Genomic DNA, 23,556 nt, shown 5'->3' on the forward strand with positions numbered 1-23,556 from the left:
ATGCGATTTACGTTACGCCGCTGCAACTTAGACCGGCAAGTGCTGTATTTTCAAAGCACTTGCTCCGTAAGTTGCCGGCGGCGTAGCGTAAATCAGCCGGCGTAAGCCCGCCTAATTCAAATTTGGATCAGGGGGGCGTGTTTTATGTAAATGTATTGTGACCCGACGTGATTGACGTTTTTCACGAACGGCCATACTTAACATGGGAACGACGGCCATACTTAACATTGTTACGCCGCACTTATGCCACCATATAGCAGGGGCAACTATACGCCGGAAAAAGCCTAATGTAAACATCGTAACTTTACTGCGTCAGTCGGGCGTAAGAGACTTACGCCTGTCGGATCTAATGGATATCTATGCGTAACTGATTCTAAGAATCAGGCGCATAGATAAGACGGGTCGGATTAGGACTTACGACGGTATACATGGCGCTGCGCCATCGTAAGTCCTTTCAGAATCTGGCCCTAGATGTTTTTGGACGTTTTTACAGCTGCTGTTTTTGGCTTCAGATGTTTTTTTCTACAGTCAATAAACTCTCCAGCATGTTATCATATGTGTCCATGGCTGTTATCAACAGTTTTTGACTGGGACGTTTTTTTTCTGTAAAAAAAAAAAAAAAACAAGTGGGTTCTGAGAGGATTTTCCAGCTGTAAAAACTCTCTAAGGAAAAAAAAAAAAAACGCTAATAAACGTCTCACCTGTGGTTTTTAACATTTTTAATCCAATTGATTAAAAAGGAAAAATGCTAAAAAAAATACTGAAAATGCAAAAAAATGCTGAAAAACTTTGAAAAACTCACTGCAAAGCTACTGGCATTTTTATAACATTATTATAACGTCCAGTTTGCATGATACCTTATGACTAAACAAAAGTCAAAAAGAGCTCTCAGAGTATGTTCTGGTGTGTAGAGAGTGTATAGAGTGATTAAATACACACATATTCCAATCATTAGTTCTCTAAACAAATGCATTCTGCAGCTTTGAATGTGATATTTTGGTAAAATTAAAGGGAAAAGCATCTTTACTAAACAGCTTTTGTGATCTTATTGTAATTCTATAAGTTAAACCAGAATCTCGTCATTGTTTAGGGAGCTTTAGAATGCAAATATTTCATGTTGTAAATAAAATAATAATAAGGAAGTTAAATGAATCAATATTAGATGACTAGTAAAGGTCTCGTTCAATATCTGGCTATAAACTCTGCAGTGGAAGGCATTGCATTTAGCATTCCCTAGCCTAATAAATCTTAAAAGCTTCAATATTGATTCAATGCAGTGAATGGCTGGATCATTTCTGGGAGGCTCTGACAAGTGGACAATTGCTTCCATGGTTACATTTTGATATGCAGTGTGGTCAGTGTGCTTTGTTGGGTTCCTCCCCCCTCCATTGAAGTAAAATAACAAACCACAGGAGACCCTACCACACATGGCGAGCATCATCCAGGAGCAACTTTAAAAGACCAAGCCGACTGGTCAGGAACAAATCTTGCTCCAGACTCAGACTTCTTTTTAATTTATGCTTCAAAAGAGAAGAGAAAAAAATCTTGTCGCACACATCAGGTTTTGATGGATAGACACATTTTATCATGCACCCGAATAAAGCTGTAGCAAGCATTTCATGTTCCCGCAGCTCTTTCTAGACAGGAGAAGGGGAAGGGTAACAAGTGGGACGACTTTACATCCATTGTTTTTTGACGCTGTCTACATTGTCCCTATCTTCGGTTGCTTTTTACTGATTAAACATCTGATTGAGGTATTTATTCATTTTTTATTTTCTGCTACATTAAAATGCTTTATGTAAATATATAAAATGTGTAATGTCCGGTAGGAACGTAGCATGCTTTTAAAAGCAAACAAACATACATATATGTGGCCTTTAGAATGACAAAATAAGTTTACATGGACTGACAACTTTCTGGCGATGCGTCCATCTTTGTTAAGCTTCATTTTCTGCAAATAATTTGAATTCAGTTGTGTCCTGTTGTTTTGCCTGTTGATTTCTGTCTGGGGATTTGATAGGTTTTAAGGATAGCAAGGACCTGTGATGTAGGATTGGTCCCTTTGTTGAGATGAGTTTAGTGGTTTGCGTACTTAAGAGACTAGCAGAGGAGTTACAATTTGTCAATAAGGTAATTATAACCAACAGTACACTTTTATATCACAATCTAGGCTACATTGTGTGTGTGTGTGTGTTTATATATATATATATATATATATATATATATATATATATATATATATATATATATATATATTACATTTTGAAAAATAAAATAAATGATTCCCACAGAAGTTCCTTCTTTTCTCCCATACCTCATTAAAAATGCTCAGATGCCTTGGTATATCAAACATTACTTCCATAAAAAACTGTAAAGCATGTTACAGTATATCCCGTTGTCTTTACACGTGTGATGTGTCAGACTTTCCAACTGTGTCCTATGATATACTGTAATACATAAGTGTGCTGTAGTGTGACAAAATAATCTTATTACATGAGCCAAAGAAAAAATCCACTTTCATCTTCTATGTGTTAAACAAATGGAAGAAAATGTCTCTTTTTCTACTGCTTTCAGCACTACTCTTCGATATGTACCTTAACCAACGCATGCCATCCTGTGTCATGTAGGAGTCTGTAGCAACAAGTTAGGTATAATTGTTCAATGTTCTGGATGGTGCAAACTGGTAAAAAACTAAAACTGGTTGCTGTGGGTTACTGCATTTGCTTTGGCTTGTAAATTAAGTTGATTAACGTGATAGCAATGGTTCTCTTGGGATGGACAAGATAATATTTCTTATTAGAACGTTATATGATTTATGTAGAGTAAAAATGTACAGTATGAGTTGAGAAAGAAAGTATGCTTCAAAGACTACTTAGTGTTACAATTTTATAAAATTACTAGAACAGAAAACAGATAAAGGCAATTATATTGTCAAACATTAATGTCTAGAACACTTGTTTTTCAGTATTATTAGGTAACCATGGTTGCCACACTTTAGATATTAGGTTGTCTTCAATAGTGTTGTTAATTTTATATGATGTATATTCATTTTATATTTCAGTTTATTATTAAAAATGAAAAGTTTTCAAAAGTCTTCTCATAAATAAACTTGGCCATATAAAACATAGACCATCATTTGAATACCTATCAGTAATTATTTGTTAATTTAAAGTATATTGAAATAATAAACTTGCCGCGCTCTCTTGCTGTCTACGTAATATTTGGACTGTAGATATTTAATACAAAATATTAATGACTTCTGAGCCTAAAGCTGAATAATTCCTACTTGAAAGACACTCATTTTTTTTATCTTTAAGCTCATAGATATTTTGCAAAGGTGTTCTCTTCAATTTTCTTTAGTGAAATGCAAATCTTTTATTGGATTCACTAACAACCAATGTACCACCAATAGTCTCACATATAAAGTAATTAAAGTAAGTATTGAATGAAATGCTAAGCTTAGGGGACCTAGGCATAGGAACAACTAACTGTTGCTTTCATTTACAGACTAATTGACTTTTAAACACTACTTGTAAGCATGTAACGGTTCAGCTATAAAATGGTTTCATAGGGACTACTGTATATTATTTTAGGATCTTTAAAATAGGAGGATCATCTAATTTACAATGTACCCTAATTTAAAAGTTTATACTGAAAAGTGCCTATCATGAGTTTCAAATCTAGGGATATCTGATAAATCCTTTATCTATAAATTTGGGGTATCCTTATCCTCCTCACAGTGCTTGACTCAGGTATTTATCATACATAGAGCCCATTATACTCCTTTAAAATTGCACTTCTGGGGTAAAGCAACTACATCAAGCTATCCCAGATGCACTACTGGTACAGGTACTCTTATACATATGCTGTGGCGCTGCCCCAAACTGCATCGCTACTGGCAGTGTGTGAATTTTATACTTAAAATTTCCTAAGTTCTACACAAATACAGCCTAACCCAAAAATAGTATTGCTAGGGATTATACTGGAAGAGACCCTCCCAGTTGAAATGCATGTGATGTGGTTGAGAACTATGTATATGGCTCACAAACTTATACTACAAATATGGATATCAAATTACCCGCCAACAATAAATCAATGGATCAAAGTAATTAATCTTAACTTAAGATGGGAGGAATTGACATATAAACATATGAGGTATTCTAAAAAATGTTTTAAAATATCGCAATGGTGGTTAGTTAATTTCTCGGAGCAGTTAGCTGAGCATATGATTGATAATATGTAAAGTTAATAATGAGATAGAAATAACAAAATAAAAACATAAGCACTATAAAAGAGTAATAATGTGCGGGAGGGGTTTGTTTAATCATTGAAATATAGCTTGGTGAGCGTATTTTTTTTTTGTGGTGTTGTTGTTGTTGCTATTGTGTTGGTGATGAGCGGGGATATGGGATGGATATGTTTTGTTTGTTGTATAATGAAAAATTCAATAAAAACGATTTGATTGAAAAAAAAAAAAACATTTGCCATAAGGTCAGAATATACTTTATTTATTCTGTAAGATATATTAAAAACAATACTTTGAGTTTGAGTATGCCTCAACCGTTCAAAAAGGTATAATATAATGGTGCCTAGCCCCCCCTACTATTTTAACCTTGTTGATAGAAAATGTTCCTATTGTTCCTATTTGGGATAAATTTGTTGGATCTACGTTTAGCTTTTTTTTGCTGTTTTTTTATTCAATTCACAGGTGTCAAAATCGAGAAGCCAAAAAAGATGGGCACTCATTCACGATCTTCTTCCAAGCGCTTACATTGTAGAGTAAGGGGCAGATCCACAGAGAGAATACGGCGGCGTATCTACTGATACGCCGGCGTACTTTCAAATTACCCGCGTCGTATCTCTGTTTTGAATCCTCAAAACAAGATACAACGGCATCTGGGTTAGATCCGACAGGCGTACATCTTCGTACGCCTTCGGATCTAAGATGCAATTCTTCGGCGTCCACTGGGTGGCGTTCCCGTCGTTTTCCGTGTCGAGTATGCAAATTAGCTATTTCCGACGATCCACGAATGTACGAGCGGCCGTCGCATTCTTTTACGTCGTCTCTAGTCGGATTTTTTCGGCGTATATTTAAACCTGCTATTTGGTGGCGTACTCAATGTTAAGTATGGCGGTCGTTCCCACGTATAATTTGAATTTTTTTTTTATGTTTGCGTAAGTCGTCCGTGAATCGTGATGGACGTAATTGACGTCCATGTTAAAAAAATTATGTCCTTGCGACGTCATTTAGCGCAATGCACGGCGGGAAATTTAGGGACGGCGCATGCGCAGTTCTTTTGGCGCGGGGACGCGCTTCATTTAAATGAAACACGCCCCCTAATCGGCGATTTGAATTACGTGCCGTTACGCCGCGAGAGATAGACTACGCCGCCGTAAACTTACGGCGCAAAATCTTTATGGATTCGAACCAAAGCCGGGAAAGTTACGGCGGCGTAGCGTATCTCACATACGCTGCGCGGGTGCAGATCTCTGTGAATCTGCCCCTAGATGTACAAAAACATAAGGATCTGAATCCACTATTTAGAGATTTTCCAACTATTTGGAAGACCATGTGTGATAATGAGCACTTCTTATAAAAGCTTGCAGCTGTGCATATTGTACAGAACATGGGTGTATTGCAATTAATATGGCATGATTTCATTCGTATGTTGTTTGCATATTGTTATATTTTAATGTTTAATGGGGAATTCCATATACAGGCACTTATACATATACTTGAGTTACATACATCTGACTTACATATGACTCATACGTACAAACGGTGGGAGACAACAGGAAGTAAGAGGGAATCTACCCCTAGGAAGGAAAATTCACTCCTGTAAAGCTTTTGAACGGAAATTCCGACCGTGTGTGCGCTCCATTGGACTTTTGCTGTCAGAATTTCTGCCAGCAAAAGATTAAGAGCTGGTTCTCAAATTTTTAGACAGAAAAAAATCCTATCTGAAAATATGATCGTCTGTAGCAATTCCGAGTCGCAAAAGTCCAACGCAATCTCAGAAACAATTCGACGCATGCTCGGAAGCATTGAACTTAATTTTCTCGGCTTGTCGTATTGTTGTACGTCACCACGTTCTTGACAGTCGAAAGTTCAGAGAACTTTTGTGTGACCGTGCGTATGCAAGCCAAGCTAGAGCGGAATTCTGTCGGAAAAACCATCCAAGATTTTTCCTACAAAAAATCCGATCGTGTGTATGTGGCATAAGAGTTATCATGGGAAAAAGGTGTCTCCACTAAAGCTTTATCACCAATACTTGTTTCTACAACAACCCAAAATGTTCTAAATTCAATTGTGACAGGGACAGAAAGTAAAGTGACAGCAGACAGCAAAAACAAATGTTACAAGGGTGTTAACCCTTCCCTATGCTATCTATCCAAAACTTAAAAAAAAAAATAGCTGGAGGTTTACTTAAATAACATTTCTGTTCCAACTTATACACAAATTAAACTTAAGAAGAAACCTACCAAGTCTAACCATACGCAGCAAAATACCAGCTTTAACTACACGCCGGAAAAAGCCGACTAGAGACGACGTTACAGAATGCGACGGCCGCGTGTACGTTCGTGGATCGTCGTAAATCGCTAATTTGCATACCCGATGCGGAAAACGACGCAAACTCCACCCAGTGGACGCCGAAGTATTGCATCTAAGATCCGAAGGCGTACAAAGCCGTACGCCTGTCGGATCGAACCCAGATGCCGTCGTATCTTGGTTTGAGGATTCAAACTAAAGATACGACGCGGGTAATTTGAAAGTACGCCGGCGTATCAGTAGATACGCCGGCGTACTCTGTCTGTGGATCTACCCCATACTGCATATGTATATACAGTGTGTATGTATGTATATATATATATATATATATATATATATATATATATATATATATATATATATATATATATATATATATATATATAGATAAATATCTATCTATCTATCTATCTATCTATCTATCTATCTATCTATCTATCTATCTATCTATATATATATATATATATATATATATATATATATATATATATATATATATATATACAGTATATATATATATATATATACACAGTATCTCACAAAAGTGAGTATACGCCTCACATCTCTGTATTTATTGGCATATAACACTCACTTTTTTACCCTGAAAATAGAGGGTAAACTGTGCCTGCGTGTTAAATGCAGGGTGCAAGTTTTTTTCCTGAAACTTCCCTCTTAAAGTTAGGGTGCATGTTATACGCCTGTGCGTGTTATACGCCGATAAATATGGTATTTTATTATATCTTTTCATGTGACAACACTGAAGAAATGACACTTTGCTACAATGTAAATTGTAAATGTCAAAATTGGGCCTAATTAGCCATTTTCCCTCCCCGTGTCATGTGACTTGTTAGTGTTACAAGGTCTCAGGTGTGAATGGGGAGCAGGTGTGTTAAATTTGGGGTTATCGCTCTCACTCTCTCATCCTGGTTCACTGGAAGTTCAACATGGCACCTCATGGCAAAGAACTCTTTGAGGATCTGAAAAAAACATTTGTTCTACATAAAGATGGCCTAGGCTATAAAAAGATTTCCAAGACTTGAAAACTTAGCTGCAGCACGGTGGCCAAGACAATACAGTGGTTTAACAGGACAGGTTAAACAGGTTGTCTTTGGGAAATAGACGTATGAGTGCTGCCAGCATTGCTGCAGAGGTTGAAGGGGTGGGGGTCAGCCTGTCAGTGATTAGACCATACACTGCACACTGCATCAAATTGGTCTGCATGGTTGTCGCCCCAGAAGGAAGCCTCTTCTAAAGATGATGCACAAGAAAGCCCGCAAATAGTTTGCTGAAGACAAGCAGTCTAAGGACATGGATTACTGGAACCATGTCCTGTGGTCTGATGAGACCAAGAAAAATGTATTTGGTTCAGATGGTGTCAAGCGTGTGTGGCGGAAACCAGGTGAGGGGTACAAAGACAAGTGTGTCTTTCCTATAGTCAAGCATGGTGGTGGGAGTGTCATGGTCTTGGGCTGCATGAGTGCTGCTGGCACTGAGGAGCTACAGTTCATTGAGGGAATCATGAATGCCAACATGTACTGTGACATACTGAAGCAGAGCATGATCCGCTCCCTTCAGAGACTGGGCCGCAAGGCAGTATTCCATCATGATAAGGACCCCAAACACACCTCCAAGATGACCACTGCCTTGCTCAAGAAGCCAAGGCTAAAAGTGATGGAATGGCCAAGCATGTCTCTAGACCTAAACCCTATTTTGCATATGTGGGGCATCCTCAAACAGAAGGTGGAGGAGCACAAGGTCTCTAACATCCACCAGCTCTGTCATCATAGAGAAGTGGAAGAGGATTCCAGTGGCAACCTGTGAAGCTCTGGTAAACTCCATGCCCAAGAGGGTTAAGGCAGTGCTGGAAAATAAGGGTGGCCACACAAAATATTGACACTTTGGGCCCAATTTGGACATTTTCACTTAGGAGTGTACTCACTTTTGTTGCCAATTGTTTAGACATTAATGGTTGTGTGTTGAGTTATTTTGAGGGGACAGAAAATGTACACTGTTATACAAGCTGTACACTCACTACTTTACTTTTTGTAGCAAAGTGTAATATCTTAAGTGTTGTCACATGAAAATATATAATACAATATTTACAAAAATGTGAGGGGTGTACTCACTTTTGTGAGATACTGTATATAGATACAGTATATATACACACACATGTATAGGCTTCTATTCAAAATAATTTGATTAATTTCTGAGGCTGGTGTAGCACTACCCCCGGATGAGCTGCTGGTTTGTTTTGGGTCTACGCTCTGTGATCAACCCCTTAAAGTGGCTCAAAACCGTCCCTTGACACAACTGGTAATAAGGGATTTGTGGACCCCAGTAGTTTGTGGGGAAGCACAATATCCAGTTACACTACAACAGATTATGCTAATTAAAGGAGTACCTTAAATTAAAAGGATCCTGCAGTATGAAAGACAGGCTGCACACAAACTTCAAGCTAATCAGAGTAATACTTTAATGGAAATGGAAACAAAAGAACATGAATGTGATCAATTATTTGCAGCTCCCTGCAAGATCAGTAACAATAATGATGCCTAGGTGTGGGCTAGACTATAGTGTCATACAGACCTGTGTGAGCACACAGCAAGGGGTACTCCTTCAAAAAAACATACACATTGAAACGCCCCCCTTGCCAAGCCCCACCCAGCTCTCTGTCTCTCTATAATACTGTATAATGTAATAAAACCTATTACTTGACCAACGAGCAATAAAAATTAATATTAAAAGTGTATAACCCTAGATAGATAGTCTTTAAATATTATAGCTATAGCTAATCGATATGGCCTGGCGTCCCAGGCCTAACCTCATAATAACTTTATGCTAACAGTTCGTGCACTTGTGCGTTGGCATGCGTTGGCACGCGTTGGCACGCAAAGAACAACTTATAATCCAAAAAAGGAAATAGTAAACTGGTGAAAGTTCCTTGAACAGTCAAACCGTAAAGATGGATATCAGCAATCCACCCTCCCGCAAGACAGTCAGTACTCTCAGGCAAGTGCCCGTCTCACCCAACCGGTTTAGGCCTTGTCCTTCTGTGCCGCTCTGTCCCCGATCTCCAGTCACAGTCCTGTTAGCCGGCAGCCTCCAGTTCTCAGACAGGTCACAGGGATACTGATGGCCCGTCCGATCACTCCGACAGAGGTTCAGTCTCTCCTTCTACAAAGGGCGCTCCGCCCGGGCGTATGTAGGCCTCAGCTGCGGCCTACTCCCCGTGGAGACACTTCTGACAGTGTCCTCCTGGGTTGAAGAGGCGGTCCCGAGAGAGCGCGTCAAACACGTCTACTCCCTTAAATTACCTTCCCCAGCAGGCGGCGCGGAAGGCAAAGCATTTTGGGGTTATCCAGCTGGTCTCTGGGTAATGTAGTTTATTACAGGTCAGGCCAAATGGAGTCTCTTCTCCTCCTGAACTCAATTCCCCAACATTCTCTGCAGTACCAGAACAAAATGTAAACAACAGGTGGCTCTAACCCATTTTGGCCACAGGAGGGAGCTGTGATCCTTCACGATCAGCAATGGCAGTCTTTTATATCACATCAACAAGGGTGATACCCCGCTACACTGGGTTTACACTATTCCGAATTGGATGCAGGCTTCCCTGCATCCAATTTGCATGACAGAAGGTTGTGACCGGCTCTCTATGAAGTCGGGTCACATATCTCCATTGCAGCTTCGGAGAAAAATTGCACAGGAGTCTTTGACTTGGTTTCATGGCCGAATTCAGGCAACAATTCAGCCCTGATTCGTCCCTGAAACAGAGAACAGGGATGCACCGGACCCCCTGCTGTGAGCCACATCCGTCTTAGATGTGAACAGCCTTAAAGAATGTTTCTGATTGTTAAGCAGGGGTCATCACCACAGATTTGTACGCAGTTCGGTAAATAAACATTATTTGTTTGCTAGTTGTTCTAACTGAGTGCTCCCTTGTTTGACTTGGCTAAACGCTGAGTCTGTTTTGGCTGAGCTTTAGAGTTTTGATCTTTTGTGTAGATTTTGGCTTATGTGGAAAATATTCAGCCTCACTACTTCTCACTCCAGATGAGCTACATTTTAAAGCGTAGTAGTAACCCATAGTATTCAATCAAAGTTGGAGTACAGTAAGTAAAAATCAGTTTGGATGCATTGAATTACTGAGTTTTGCATATATCCAATCGGGTGAGGGGTATCAGTCCTGCTTCCCGATTGGCCGGGAGAAGGATCCGTGTTCATTCGCTGTTGGAACACACCTGGGTGGGCTCTGGACATATCCCCAGCGTCCCGAGCCCACCCTTTTGGTGGTATTTGATCACCTCTGCGTTTTAAAAATGTTTGCGCTATAAACAAAATTTTGATATTTTTGAAAAAAAAAGCAATATTTTTTACTTTTTGCTATAATAAATATCCCCCAAAAATATATAAAAAAAATGTTTTCCTCAGTTTAGGCCGATACGTATTTTTTTACATATTTTTTGTGAAAGAAAATCGCAATAAGCGTTTATTGATTGGTTTGCGCAAAAGTTATAGCGTCTTACAGCTTAGAGGGGGGCAGATTACAGAGCACAAGCGCTGTGCTGTTTAATCTGCTTTAAGGGACCAGAATCTCCATTTTTTGGGGGGTTGACACTTTAAACATTTCCATAGGAGACACTTTAAATTTTTAACAGGTCACCTGTTTACAATTACAGAGGAGGTCTTGTACTAGAATTATTGCTCTTGCTCTAACAATCACGTGATACCTCACATGTGTGGTTTGAACACTGTTTACATATGTGGGCACAACCTGCGCATGAGTTCACTTCTGCACGCTTTTTTTTTTTTTTTTACTTACCCGTATTTATCAGCGTATAACACGCACAGGCGTACAACAACAGGGAAGTTTCAGGAAAAAAAACTTTCCACGGCCCCCTGCGTATAACACGCATGCACAGTTTACCCTCTATTTTCAGGCCCCAGTGTAAAAGGGGCCTAAAAGTGATCAGATATCCGATGAAGTCAGCTTCATCGGATATCTGATGAAAAAATCCATCAGACCATTTTCATCGGATGAACCAATCGTGTGTACAGGGCATAATAGTTAAAAAATAAAGCAGTTATTTTGGATTTGGGAGATTTACAGAACCAAGGGCTGGATGCACAGAGAATGAGAAAGACAAAGGCCCCGTACACACGACCAGTTTCCTCGGCAGAATTCAGCTTCCGACCGAGTTTCTGGCTGAATTCTGCCGAGAAACCCGGCCGTGTGTACACTTTCGGCCGAGGAAGCCGACGAGGACCTCGGCGAGGAAATAGAGAACATGTTCTCTATTTCCTCGTTGTTCTATGGGAGAACTCGGCCCGCCGAGGTCCTCGGCGGCTCCAGGACTGAACTGGCCGAGGAACTCGATGTGTTTGGCACGTCGAGTTCTTCGGCCGTGTGTACGGGGCCTTAGAAGCAGACTGTGGTCAATAGCCATTCTTTGATTTGAGAATCTCCTCTAAACTGTCACACAACACTTTATTTCAACAAAATGTCTGTGTTTCTAATATTAAACGTCTTCTTGTATAATGTGATCTATGTTGTCAGTTTGCTCTAAAAGTGCAAACAAATAATTTTTTTTTTATTTTTCGTATTTTACTTGCAGCTATTTGCAATGTAGGACTCTGAGAAAGGGCCCAAAGGCAGAGACATGAACAAAGAAACCTGGTTCAGCTTGCAAAGTGGCACCACAGGTATTTATTTTACAACACTGATATATTATTGATTCTGCTCAGTTTGCCCACATAAATCAAACTTTCCAATTTAACACAAAAAAGGGTTTCACCTCAGTACAAGGAAACGTCAACCTAAAAGGTCTTCTGTGCAGTGCAATTACTACTCATCAATATAGATCACTAACCAAGTTAGTAGACCAAAAGGTACAGGGCTCACCAGCCAAGAGTGAGTTAAAAGACCTCCCTAACTCTCAAGCTGGCCATAGATGATTTGATTTGAAATCAATTGATTCCCCCATCAACATAGTCAGTGTTGATGGGGGAATCCCTTTTGCAGAGCTTTTGTGTCCTGGCCGGGGGAGCCTTCCCTGCTGGGAGAACACACAGACGTCGGACCTTGCCGGAAAGAAGTCTCCCGCATGCATGCGTGGGAGTGACGTCATCACGGCTCCAGCCACTCACAGCACAGGAGCCGCGATACCCGGAAGACACTCCGAGGGAAAATGTAATCTCCCTTGGCGTGGACCAGCAGAGATACCTAATTGCTTCGTTCTAAGGTAAGTATTTCATAATGAGCTAGTATGCAGTGAATACTAGCTCATTATGCCCTTTACCTTACAGGTGGGAAAAAAATAAAGAAATTAAGGACTATACAACCACTTTAAGGTTGTCCTGGCCCTAGCCCTCTCTCCCACAGTTCTTGTTCACGAGACAATAAATCTCTTTGCATTGAAAAAGTGTCTGGTGCCCATCACTTACACCCACCTTGCCTTGTTACCCACTCTATAAAAGAAGGATGTCAGCTCTCCCTGACTCTGGAGGTCACCATTAGGCCTCTAGAGGTCCCAGACCTTGCTACATATGTATTTCTCTGCACTGGCACTACAATCACACCAAAAAGGGAGAGGGGGCCCTGAAGGTTTGCTGTACAAGGACTTATGTTTTCTAAAAGCAGCCCTGCCTCCATGCCTCTTACCATGTCAAATATTTTTGAAAAGTACAGGTTGACTATATTTACAGACACTCATTTATCTAAGTTTTTGCTTACTTCTCAAAATAAAAGAAGTCCCTTTTGATTACTTCTGTCTCTGTAATTCTGTGCTTATCAGTGGCAGCCAGTGGTGATTTATTTGTGGGGGGGCGGCAAACAGTGACAACACCCCCCGTCCAGTCGGTCGGTCGGATCCAGAGAACTCACCCCAAATATAGGCAACACATTAACCAATCTATTCATACCAAGCCAATAAATAAAAAGTCTCCACAAATCAGAAACAATGGTTTTGAAAATAGCCATTACCTCCTCTTTTTGGGTCCCCCGCCAGCGCTCCTGGCCCCTCCCCTCTGTCCAGTTCCCCCATTCAGGCCCTGCTGCTGCGTCCATTGATGCCCGCCTCCCCGCTCTCTTGTCACTGGCTTTGATTGACATCACTGGGAGCCAAAGGAAGCCAGCGAGACCCGGAAGTGAGGGGAGAGAAGAGCTGCAGACGTGCACAGCGCTGGATTGATTGAGGGCTCAGGTAAATAAAAGGGGGGGGGGGTGCTGATACCTAAAAAAAATGTTACCTTAATGCAAGGAATGCATTAATGTAAAAACTGTTTAGGCTTTACAATCACTTTAATGTTGTAATTTTGTTCTGACTTTTTTGAAGACGAATTTGAAAGTTTTTTAGTAGAAAAGGTAATGGGGACATGTACCAATGAAAACAATAAAAATAATATATATATATATATATATATATATATATATATATATATATATATATATATATATATATATATATATATATATAAATCATACATAGTCAATGACATTCCAGGGAAGCTGGGAATTCGGAGGCCAGCCAGGCGAACCTAGCCAAACCTGGCCATTTTGTTTGCTTGTTAGACGAACTGCAGACAGCCTTGGTTCGGGTCGAACTCATGGTCAACCTAAACCCGAAGCTCACCCCTCTCTCACATTCTCTCTTCCAATTAGCAGTGACATTGCCACCTCTGCCTGTGTGCTCCTGCTGCAGAACTTTAAGACACCTTCCCAACACACAGCCTGTCCTGCATTGCTAGATTGCATTCTACTAATGCATGCCAAGAGGAAGGACCAGAGGGGTGTCAGTCATCCTCCAGTCTCAACCCATGGCAGTGGGTACATTTTGGAAAGAACTATTGGAGAAAACCTTTACCGTTATCTATATACAACTTGGTAGAGCAATGTCTTTTAAAGGACAAACCTGTGTAGGTATGAAATTTCCCCTAGTTTTGTAGGAATTAGATTAGAAATATACGGTACTCGCTAGAACTTCTCCACTCTATCAAAGTGGCTAAAATTCCAATTTACATAATTAAGTACACCGGGCCAGATCCACAAAGAGCCGGCGTAACGTAAAAATTCCCATTTAAGTTACACTGCCTTAAAATTTCTACCTAAGTGCCTGATCCACAAAGCACTTACCTAGAAATTTTCGGCTGTGTAACTTAAATTCCGCCGGCGCAAGGCGTTCCTCTTCAAATGGGGGCGATTCCCATTTAAATTAGGCGCGCTCCCGCGCCGGCCGTACTGTGCATGCTCGTGACGTCATTTTCCCGATGTGCATAGCGCGAAATTACGTTACGCCGAGCTTTGTGGATCGCGCCGGGTCAATAAAGTTGCGTCGAAGCAAAAAAAAGATACGGCGAAAAAAAAAAATGTAAAACAAAAAAAAAAACGCGTCGCTGGACAGATGGGTCTGCTTTTACAAGGTGTACAAGGTGCAGCCCTAATTTTACGATTGCAAACTAAAACTTACGGAGAAAAAACGAAGCTGAAAAGCTTCGTGGATCTCCGTAAGTGCTAATTTGCATACCCGAGGCGGCATTTCGACTCGAAATGCCCCCAGCGGCGGTTGCGGTACTGCATCCTAAGATCCGGCAGTGTAAGTCCCTTACACATGCCGGATCTTCTGCCTATCTTTGGGAAACTGATTCTGTGGATCAGCTCCAAAGATAGAAACAGGGATACGAAGGCGTATCAGTAGATACGCCGGCCCACCGTTATTATATGTATATGTAAAATATTATTCTGCGCCGTCCTGAAATTATTCAGAATTTCACAATTTAAATGACATATTCCAGCATTTAAGTTACCTGCCCAATTTTAGATCTGAGATCTTGAGGAAAACCATATCTCATAATCATACTGCTTGAACGTCCCATTAATTTTAATGTGACGACTACATTTGTCATGAAAATGCTAGAGCTGCTTCAATCTCAAAATATAACCTAGCTATTAACAATGGAGGGGGTCCTAACATGCAAATTAGATGCCTTCTTAATCCAGTCAACCAGAATAATTTGTGTCTGTGTTGGTAGAATTCACGCTGTGTTTATGCCCACCCCACTGCTGACAGCTGGAACAGATTTGCAAGGGCAGTGACCACACATACCCTCTGGTGATTTTTTTAATTCTCCTATGTATATGTGATCACTGATGTCATAGCAATCCTATAAAAATAAATTTCACAGAAATTGTTATATTGTTTTAACCTAAATAGCTTAAATGTGCTGTTTGATAACTTGATTTTACTTTGTGGTTAGATATAACTGCAAAGAAAAAATAATGCTTTTTGCCCTTGTTATAGCTTATGTACACACATCATGCATATATATTTTTTTAATAATTCCTTTATATTAATGTCACATCATTTGAAGCTGAACTAAACTCTCTCATTAGCAACTTTTAAACCGTATGCTGCTAGCATTAGTAAATCTATAAGAAAGAATATATACGGTATATATATATATATATATATATATATATATATATATATATATATATATGTTTTTACATTTCTCCAGTTGCTTCCTGGTGTTTTCTCAGCTAAGCACACCCTCCTGCCTGCACTACTAACCTAAGGGTATGTGGATTCCAGGAAGTAAATGCCACGTGAATCTTCTGTCTTTACTCAAGATGGCTGCTGCTAGAAAAATGCTAGAGCAGTGTTTTTCTAAATGATTTCTCAACAAAATAAAGCAGGGAGACATTGATCTGATGGGTAAAATTGCTTTGAATATTAAAAATAAATCAAATAGGAGTTTTCAGTTTTTGGTGCTCAGATACAGTTTTGTTCCACTTTAACCTCCCTGGCAGCATTCCCGAGTCTGGCTCTGGGTGAGTTTTTACTACCAAAAGCGGTAACCCAGAGCCAGACTTGGGATCGCATTGCAGTATCCAGGCATAGTTACTTACCTTGTCCCCTGGATTCTGCAATGTCACAGTGCCCAAGTGCCGAGCTCCGTTCCCGAGCGTTGCGACGCACGGGGACGGAATTTGGCGCCAAATTTAAAAAGTAAAAAACACAGTACAGATACAGTACGGTATCAAATTATTTCACATCCCTTTGTCCCTAGTGGTCTGTCCAGTGCTCTGCATGCACTTTTATATTATAAATACTGTTCTTTCTGCCTGGAAACTGGAGATTGTCCATAGCAATACAAAGGGCCTGATTTACTAAGCTATGTGCGCTGCGCTGGTTCATGCATTAATTAGTACTCCGGGTGGAGGCTTAATCAGGCGCATGAACCAGCGTAGCAGCCGGCGCATTGAAACTAATATGTAAAGCCGCGCCGAACTCCCTATAGAAGTCTATGGGAGAAATCAAAAGTGTTCATTTTAAAGGCTAATCTGCAAGTTTTGTCCTAAAAAGTGTTTGGGGACCTCAGTCCTGCCCCAGGGAACATGTATCAATGATTTTTTTATTTTTTAAAACGGCCGTTTTTTCGGGAGCAGTGAAATTAATAATTCTTAAAGTGAAACAATAAAAGTGAAATATTCCTTTAAATTTCGTACCTAGGGGGGGTGTAATGTCAGCATGTGAAATAGCGCATTTTTCCCGCACTTAGAACTCCCCCTGCACAAAGTGACATTCTGAAGGAAAAAAGTCATTTAAAAATTCACACGCGGCTATAATGAATTGTCGGCTCTGACAATTCTAAAGGGATTCATTCATAAAACAAACAAAAAAATGTGTAGGGGTTCCCCCAAATTAAATTACCAGGCCCTTCAGGTCTGGAATGGATATTAAGGGGAACCCCGCCGTAAAAACCAAAAAAAAAAAAGACGTGCGGTTCCCGGCAAATATCCATTCCAGACCCTTCAGGTCTGGTGTGGATTTTAAGGGGAACTCCACCCCAAATTGAAAAAAAAATGGCGTGGAGTCCCCCTAAAAATCCACACCAGACCCTTATCCGAGCACGTTGACCTGGCCGGCCGCAGAAAAGAGGGGGGGACAGAGTGCGGCCCCCCCCCTCTCCTGAACCGCACCAGGCCACATGCCCTCAACATGGGGAGGATGTCCCCATGTTGATGGGGACAAGGGTCTCATCCCCACAACCCTTGCCCGGTGGTTGTGGGGGTATGCGGGCGGGAGGTTTATCAGAATCTGGAAGACCCCTTTAACAAAGGGGACCCCCAGATCCTGACCCCCCCCCTGTGTGAAATGGTAATGGGGTACATTGTACCTCTACCATTTCACCCCAAAAAAAATGTCAAAGTGATAAAAATGACAGTAGCCGGTTTTTGACAAATCTTTTAATAAAGTCTTCTTTTCTTCTTTCCTTCGGGGTTCTTCCGCTGCTTCATTCTTCTCGTCCACATCTTGCCCGACGTCTTCTTCTATCTTTTCCGTCCGTCCTTCCGCCTTCTGGTCCCGCATCTTGCCCGTTGTCTTGTCCTGTCGCCTCCTCGTCCGCATCTTGGGTCTTCTGCGGTCTTCTTCTCGGTCCGCCGCCTTCTCGTCCCCTGCGTTTGAATTGTAATTGGCCGCCGTTTTCCCGCTCCTGGGACCCGCCCCCCTCTGACGCCACAAGTAAACTCCTTAGAAGGTCATGTGCGTCAGAGGGGGGCGGGGTCACATGAGTGTGACACGGCGGGAACTTCTTCTCCGGGCGGCGCGATTGAAATTGAATTCCCCCGCTGTGTGACGCTCTGCGACCCCGCCCCCCTCTGACGCACATGACCTTCTAAGGAGTTTACTTGTGGCGTCAGAGGGGGGCGGGTCCCAGGAGCGGGAAAACGGCGGCCAATTACAATTCAAACGCAGGGGACGAGAAGGCGGCGGACCGAGAAGAAGACCGCAGAAGACCCAAGATGCGGACGAGGAGGCGACAGGACAAGACAACGGGCAAGATGCGGGACCAGAAGGCGGAAGGACGGACGGAGAAGATAGAAGAAGACGTCGGGCAAGATGTGGACGAGAAGAATGAAGCAGCGGAAGAACCCCGAAGGAAAGAAGAAAAGAAGACTTTATTAAAAGATTTGTCAAAAACCGGCTACTGTCATTTTTATCACTTTGACATTTTTTTTGGGGTGAAATGGTAGAGGTACAATGTACCCCATTACCATTTCACACAGGGGGGGGGTCAGGATCTGGGGGTCCCCTTTGTTAAAGGGGTCTTCCAGATTCTGATAAACCTCCCGCCCGCATACCCCCACAACCACCGGGCAAGGGTTGTGGGGATGAGACCCTTGTCCCCATCAACATGGGGACATCCTCCCCATGTTGAGGGCATGTGGCCTGGTGCGGTTCAGGAGAGGGGGGGGGGCCGCACTCTGTCCCCCCCTCTTTTCTGCGGCCGGCCAGGTCAACGTGCTCGGATAAGGGTCTGGTGTGGATTTTTAGGGGGACTCCACGCCATTTTTTTTTTCAATTTGGGGTGGAGTTCCCCTTAAAATCCACACCAGACCTGAAGGGTCTGGAATGGATATTTGCCGGGAACCGCACGTCTTTTTTTTGGGGGGTTTTTACGGCGGGGTTCCCCTTAATATCCATTCCAGACCTGAAGGGCCTGGTAATTTAATTTGGAGGGACCCCCTTTTTTTTTTTTTTTTTTTAATGAGCAATGCCTCTATTCTTTATAGCCATGAGTACTTTAACCACTTGCCCACCGGGTTAATTCTGGCACTTCTCTCCTTCATGTGAAAATCACAATTTTTTGGCTAGAAAATTAATCAGAACCCCCAAACATTATATATTTTTTTTTTAGCAGACATCCTAGGGAATAAAATGGCAGTCATTGCAATACTTTTTGTCACACCGTATTTGCGCAGCGGTCTTACAAGCGCACTTTTTTTGGATAAAAATCACTTTTTTGAATTAAAAAATAGGACAACAATACATTTTGCCCAATTTTTTTCTATATTGTGAAAGATAATGTTACGCCGAGTAAAATGATACCCAACATGTCACGCTTAAAAATTGCGCCCGCTCGTGGCATGGCGTCAAACTTTTACCCTTTAAAAAACTCGATAGGCGACGTTTAAAAAATTCTACAGGTTGCATTTTTTGAGTTGCAGAGTAGGTCTAGGGCTAGAATTATTGCTCTCACTCTAACGATCGCGGCGATACCTCACTTGTGTGGTTTGAATACTGTTTTCATATGCGGGCGCTACTCGCGTATGCGTTTGCTTCTGTGCGCGAGCTCGTCGCGACGGGGCGCTTTAAATTTTTTTTTTGGGGTTTTCTTATTTATTTTTATTTAGTTTTATAATGTTTTACACTGAAATAAAAAAATAAAAAAAAAATGATCAGTTTTCTTCCTATTACAAGGAATGTAAACATCCCTTGTAATAGGACTAGTGTGTGACAGGTCCTCTTTATGGAGAGAGGCGGGGTCAATAAGGCTGGAAAGCATGGTATTGAAAAAAAAAAAAAAAGATCTCATGCTTTCAGCTGCAATCATGTTCGTTCACCACAGTGGTGTAGTGTATAGCACTTTGACCTAGCAGCAAAAGAGTCGTTGGTTCGAATCCCGCCCGTGACAGCATCTGCATGGAGTTTGCATGTTCTCCCTGTGCCTGCGTGGGTTTCCTCCCACAATATAAAAACACGCTGTAAATCGGTTCCGGTCTAAATAAGCCCTAATATGCAGTAGTATATTAAGGTTTGGTTCTGCCCTAGGCCTGACTACATATCTGCACCTCCTAATAGAAAAATGACCAACCCCTTCCTGTCAAGGTCACACCCTGTTTTTGTATAACCCCGCCCAGTAATTTTCAGGGGACCCACACACTAGTTCTGGGGGGGCACTGGATTCCCTTAACCACTTCCATACCAGGCACTTACGCACCTTCCCGCCCAAGCCAATTTTCAGCTTTCAACACTGTCGCACTTTGAATGGCAATTGCGCGGTCATACAACACTGTACCCAAACAAAATTGGCGTCCTTTTTTCCCCACAAATAGAGCTTTCTTTTGTTGTTATTTGATCACCTCTGCGTTTTTTTTTTGCGCAACAACTAAAAAAAGACTGCAAATTTTGAAACAAAAAAACCTTTTTCTTTTTTTAGGTTAATTTTTTTGTAAATAAGTTTTTCTCTTTCAATTACGGGCACTGATATGGCGGCACTGATGGGCCCCGATGAGATGGCACTGATGGACATCGATGAGGTAGTACTGACGGCACAGATGAGGTGGCATTGATTGGCGGCGCTGCTATGCGGCACTGATGGGCACTCATAGGCGGCACTGATGGGCACTCATGGGCGGCACAGATGGGCGGCACTTATGGGTGGCACTGATGGATACTTATGGGCGGCACTTATGGGTGGCACTGATGGATACTTATGGGTGGCACAGGTGGGCACTGATAGGTGGGCACTGTGCATGGATGGGCACTGTGGGGTGGCACTGATTTTCCCAGTCAGTGCCCATTTGTGGGCACTGATTGGCATCTTTTTTCTTATTTTTTAATGCTTTTTGTTTTTTTGTTCTATATTTTTTTTGTTTTTGCACACCCTGGTGGTCCAGGGTGGGCATCCCTGGTGGTCCAGTGTGGTGATCCGAGGGGGGGCTGCGCTGATAAACAATCAGCGCGAACGCCCCCTGTCAGGAGAGCCGCCGATCGGCTCTCCTATACTGGCGTCTGTAAGACGCGAGTGAGGAAGAGCCATCGATGGCTCTTCCTGTTTACATCGTGATCAGCCGTGATTGGACACGGCTGATCACGTGGTAAAGAGTCTCCGTCTCCGTGAGAGACTCTTTACCGAGATCGGAGATGCAGGGTGTCAGACTGACACCCCGCATCACCGATCGCCGCGCTGCGTGCCCCCACAGGCGCGTGCGGCATGAAATCCTGCAGGACGTCCTGTCAGGATTGTGTAACCACTTCCCGGACGTAAATCGGCCATAGGCTGGGCGGGAAGTGGTTAATTTGCATAGTTTTTCTCTCACTTCCTGTTTGGCTATGGGGCAGGAAGTGAAGGCAAATCTCCCCAATTGGACACAGATAATACAAAATAAACTGACAGGGCCTATAACCCTCCCTCACTCTATCCAAAATGAAAGAAAATAAAACTTGTTGATTATAGTTCTTGTCAGGGGCGGACTGACCATTGAGTCACTTGGGCACTGCCCGGGGGCCCCATCCGGGTTGCCAGGCTCAGTAAAACCAGGGACAGTATGTAAAAATCTGTTTTTTTTTTAGATCTGTCCCTGATATGTCCGAAAATGACATGCTTTTAATGTGAATATCCCAAGATTTTAGCTGCCCGCCTCTGCACTACCTCCTGGCGTGGTGGTCATCTGTAAGCCAGAGGGGCCCCATAATCTTCTATTGCCCGGGGGCCCCATGAGTTGTCAGTCCGCCCCTGGTTCTAGTTTAAGCACAAATTTCATAGAGTTTTATTGAGAGCCCTAAGAAAATATAACCATGCCAATAGGCCAGGATAGAGCGTTGCTAATATGTAGGAATGTGTGCGTTAGAGCACCCCACCCAATGTTAACTAAAAAATTATTAATTTGCAAATAAGTATTATCTGCTCATTTTTTGGGGGATGTCTGCACCCCTGATAGTGACAACATTTGTGAGGTGTCTTCACCCTTTCTAATTCATTCACTTCCTGTCACATAGCCAAACAGGAAGTGAGGGTAAAACCTTACTAATATATTTTCTTGTGGACACAGAGATCAATCTAAATAGTTTCCCATTATGTAAATTGCACTCTAGCATTTTGCTGTGTACACCCCAAATTATTAGGGATCTTGGACTTTGGGGTCCATTTACTAAAGGCAAATCCACTCCTACAAGTGCAAAGCAAGGAAGAAAACAAAACAACTTTGCTTCTACAGGATTGGATGTTAAAACCATCAGTGCTTCCTCTCAGATTTTCAGCAACTATGCTTGTACTGCAGAGTGGCTTTGCCTTTACTAAACCCCAAACTAAATAATCATTTGGGGCAGGGATCCTCAAACTACGGCCCTCCAGCTGTTGTAGAACTACACATCCCATGAGGCCTTGTAATGCACTGACATTCACAGACATGACTAGGCATGATGGGAATTGTAGTTCCTGAACAACTGGAGGGCCGTAGTTTGAAGACCCATGATTTGGGGTGTACACAGCAGTGCTGGAGTGCAATTTGCTTAATGGGGACACTAGTTAGATTGACCGGTGTCCCCAAGAAATGACACTGGTAGGGTTTTAACCTCACTTCCTGTTCAGCTGTGTGACAGGAAGTGAAGCCAATTTTAAGAAAAGGGACACAAAGCTCAACACAAAAATAAAAAAACACAAAGCAGGGGTTCTAACACTCACTTGGCTTCCCTCAAACACCCACAATTTGAATAGGATTGCCTTGCGCTAGATTTAAGCACAGTGCTGTAAATCAGCACGTCAAGCCTGTCCACCAATAGCAAACCCCCCCCCCCCCCCCCCCCCCCACAGGCCATGTTTGCAGGTTTTCCTTCATCTTGCACATGTGCTTTAAAATAGTCTGGACAGCAATTCTTGATAAGAGAAATCCCCAAAACATGTCCTGTCGGGGGTACTTGAGGGCTGAGGACCACTGCAGAATAAATAAAATACTTACCAGTTTTTGTCTTTAAAGTCAGGGAGAATAAACATGGCAAACATTTCATGATTACACACCAGGAAAGAAGCTTAGACAAAAATCACACATAATTTGTTAGGCCCAAACCTAGTTCAGCTGCAGCTGTCAACATATGTAGCATGAAAAAGTAACAAAAGACAAACTTAACAATTTTAAAGTAATTTTTATTGGTCAACAAAACAAGGAAAGCAAAAAAAGACAAACAAACAAAAATACATTTCAAAATACTAATTAACCATAGCTTTACACATTTTTCATAAAATAAGGCCACATAGACAAATACATCAAAGTGAACATTATTTAAAAATAAACCAAAACCATTGGCAAAATAAAACAAAACCCATGCAACAAACCACATTTGTGTTTAGCAACAGCATTTCTGCCAGCCTGCCCCTTCTGAGGGCAGCTGAGGACTGATCGATCCAAGCTTTTTATAACAGTGCTAGTAATGAAGCAATTGAAA

The 23,556-nt window shown here is 41.8% G+C and overlaps 1 protein-coding gene across 1 annotated transcript in view; it reads left to right on the top strand.

The window, feature by feature from the left end:
• The first annotated feature begins 1,407 nt into the window (after positions 1 to 1,407).
• ADGRV1 (adhesion G protein-coupled receptor V1) overlaps positions 1,408 to 23,556 on the top strand; it is a 576,045-nt gene continuing 553,896 nt past the window's right edge. Inside the window, exons 1-2 of the mRNA XM_040342090.1 lie at positions 1,408 to 1,754; positions 12,166 to 12,253. Coding sequence (XP_040198024.1) covers positions 12,211 to 12,253 — 43 coding nt within the window. The 5' untranslated portion in view covers positions 1,408 to 1,754; positions 12,166 to 12,210. The remainder of the gene's footprint in view (positions 1,755 to 12,165; positions 12,254 to 23,556) is intronic.

This window comes from Rana temporaria, chromosome 1, assembly GCF_905171775.1.
Source record: "Rana temporaria chromosome 1, aRanTem1.1, whole genome shotgun sequence".
Classification (NCBI taxonomy): Eukaryota; Metazoa; Chordata; class Amphibia; order Anura; family Ranidae; genus Rana; species Rana temporaria.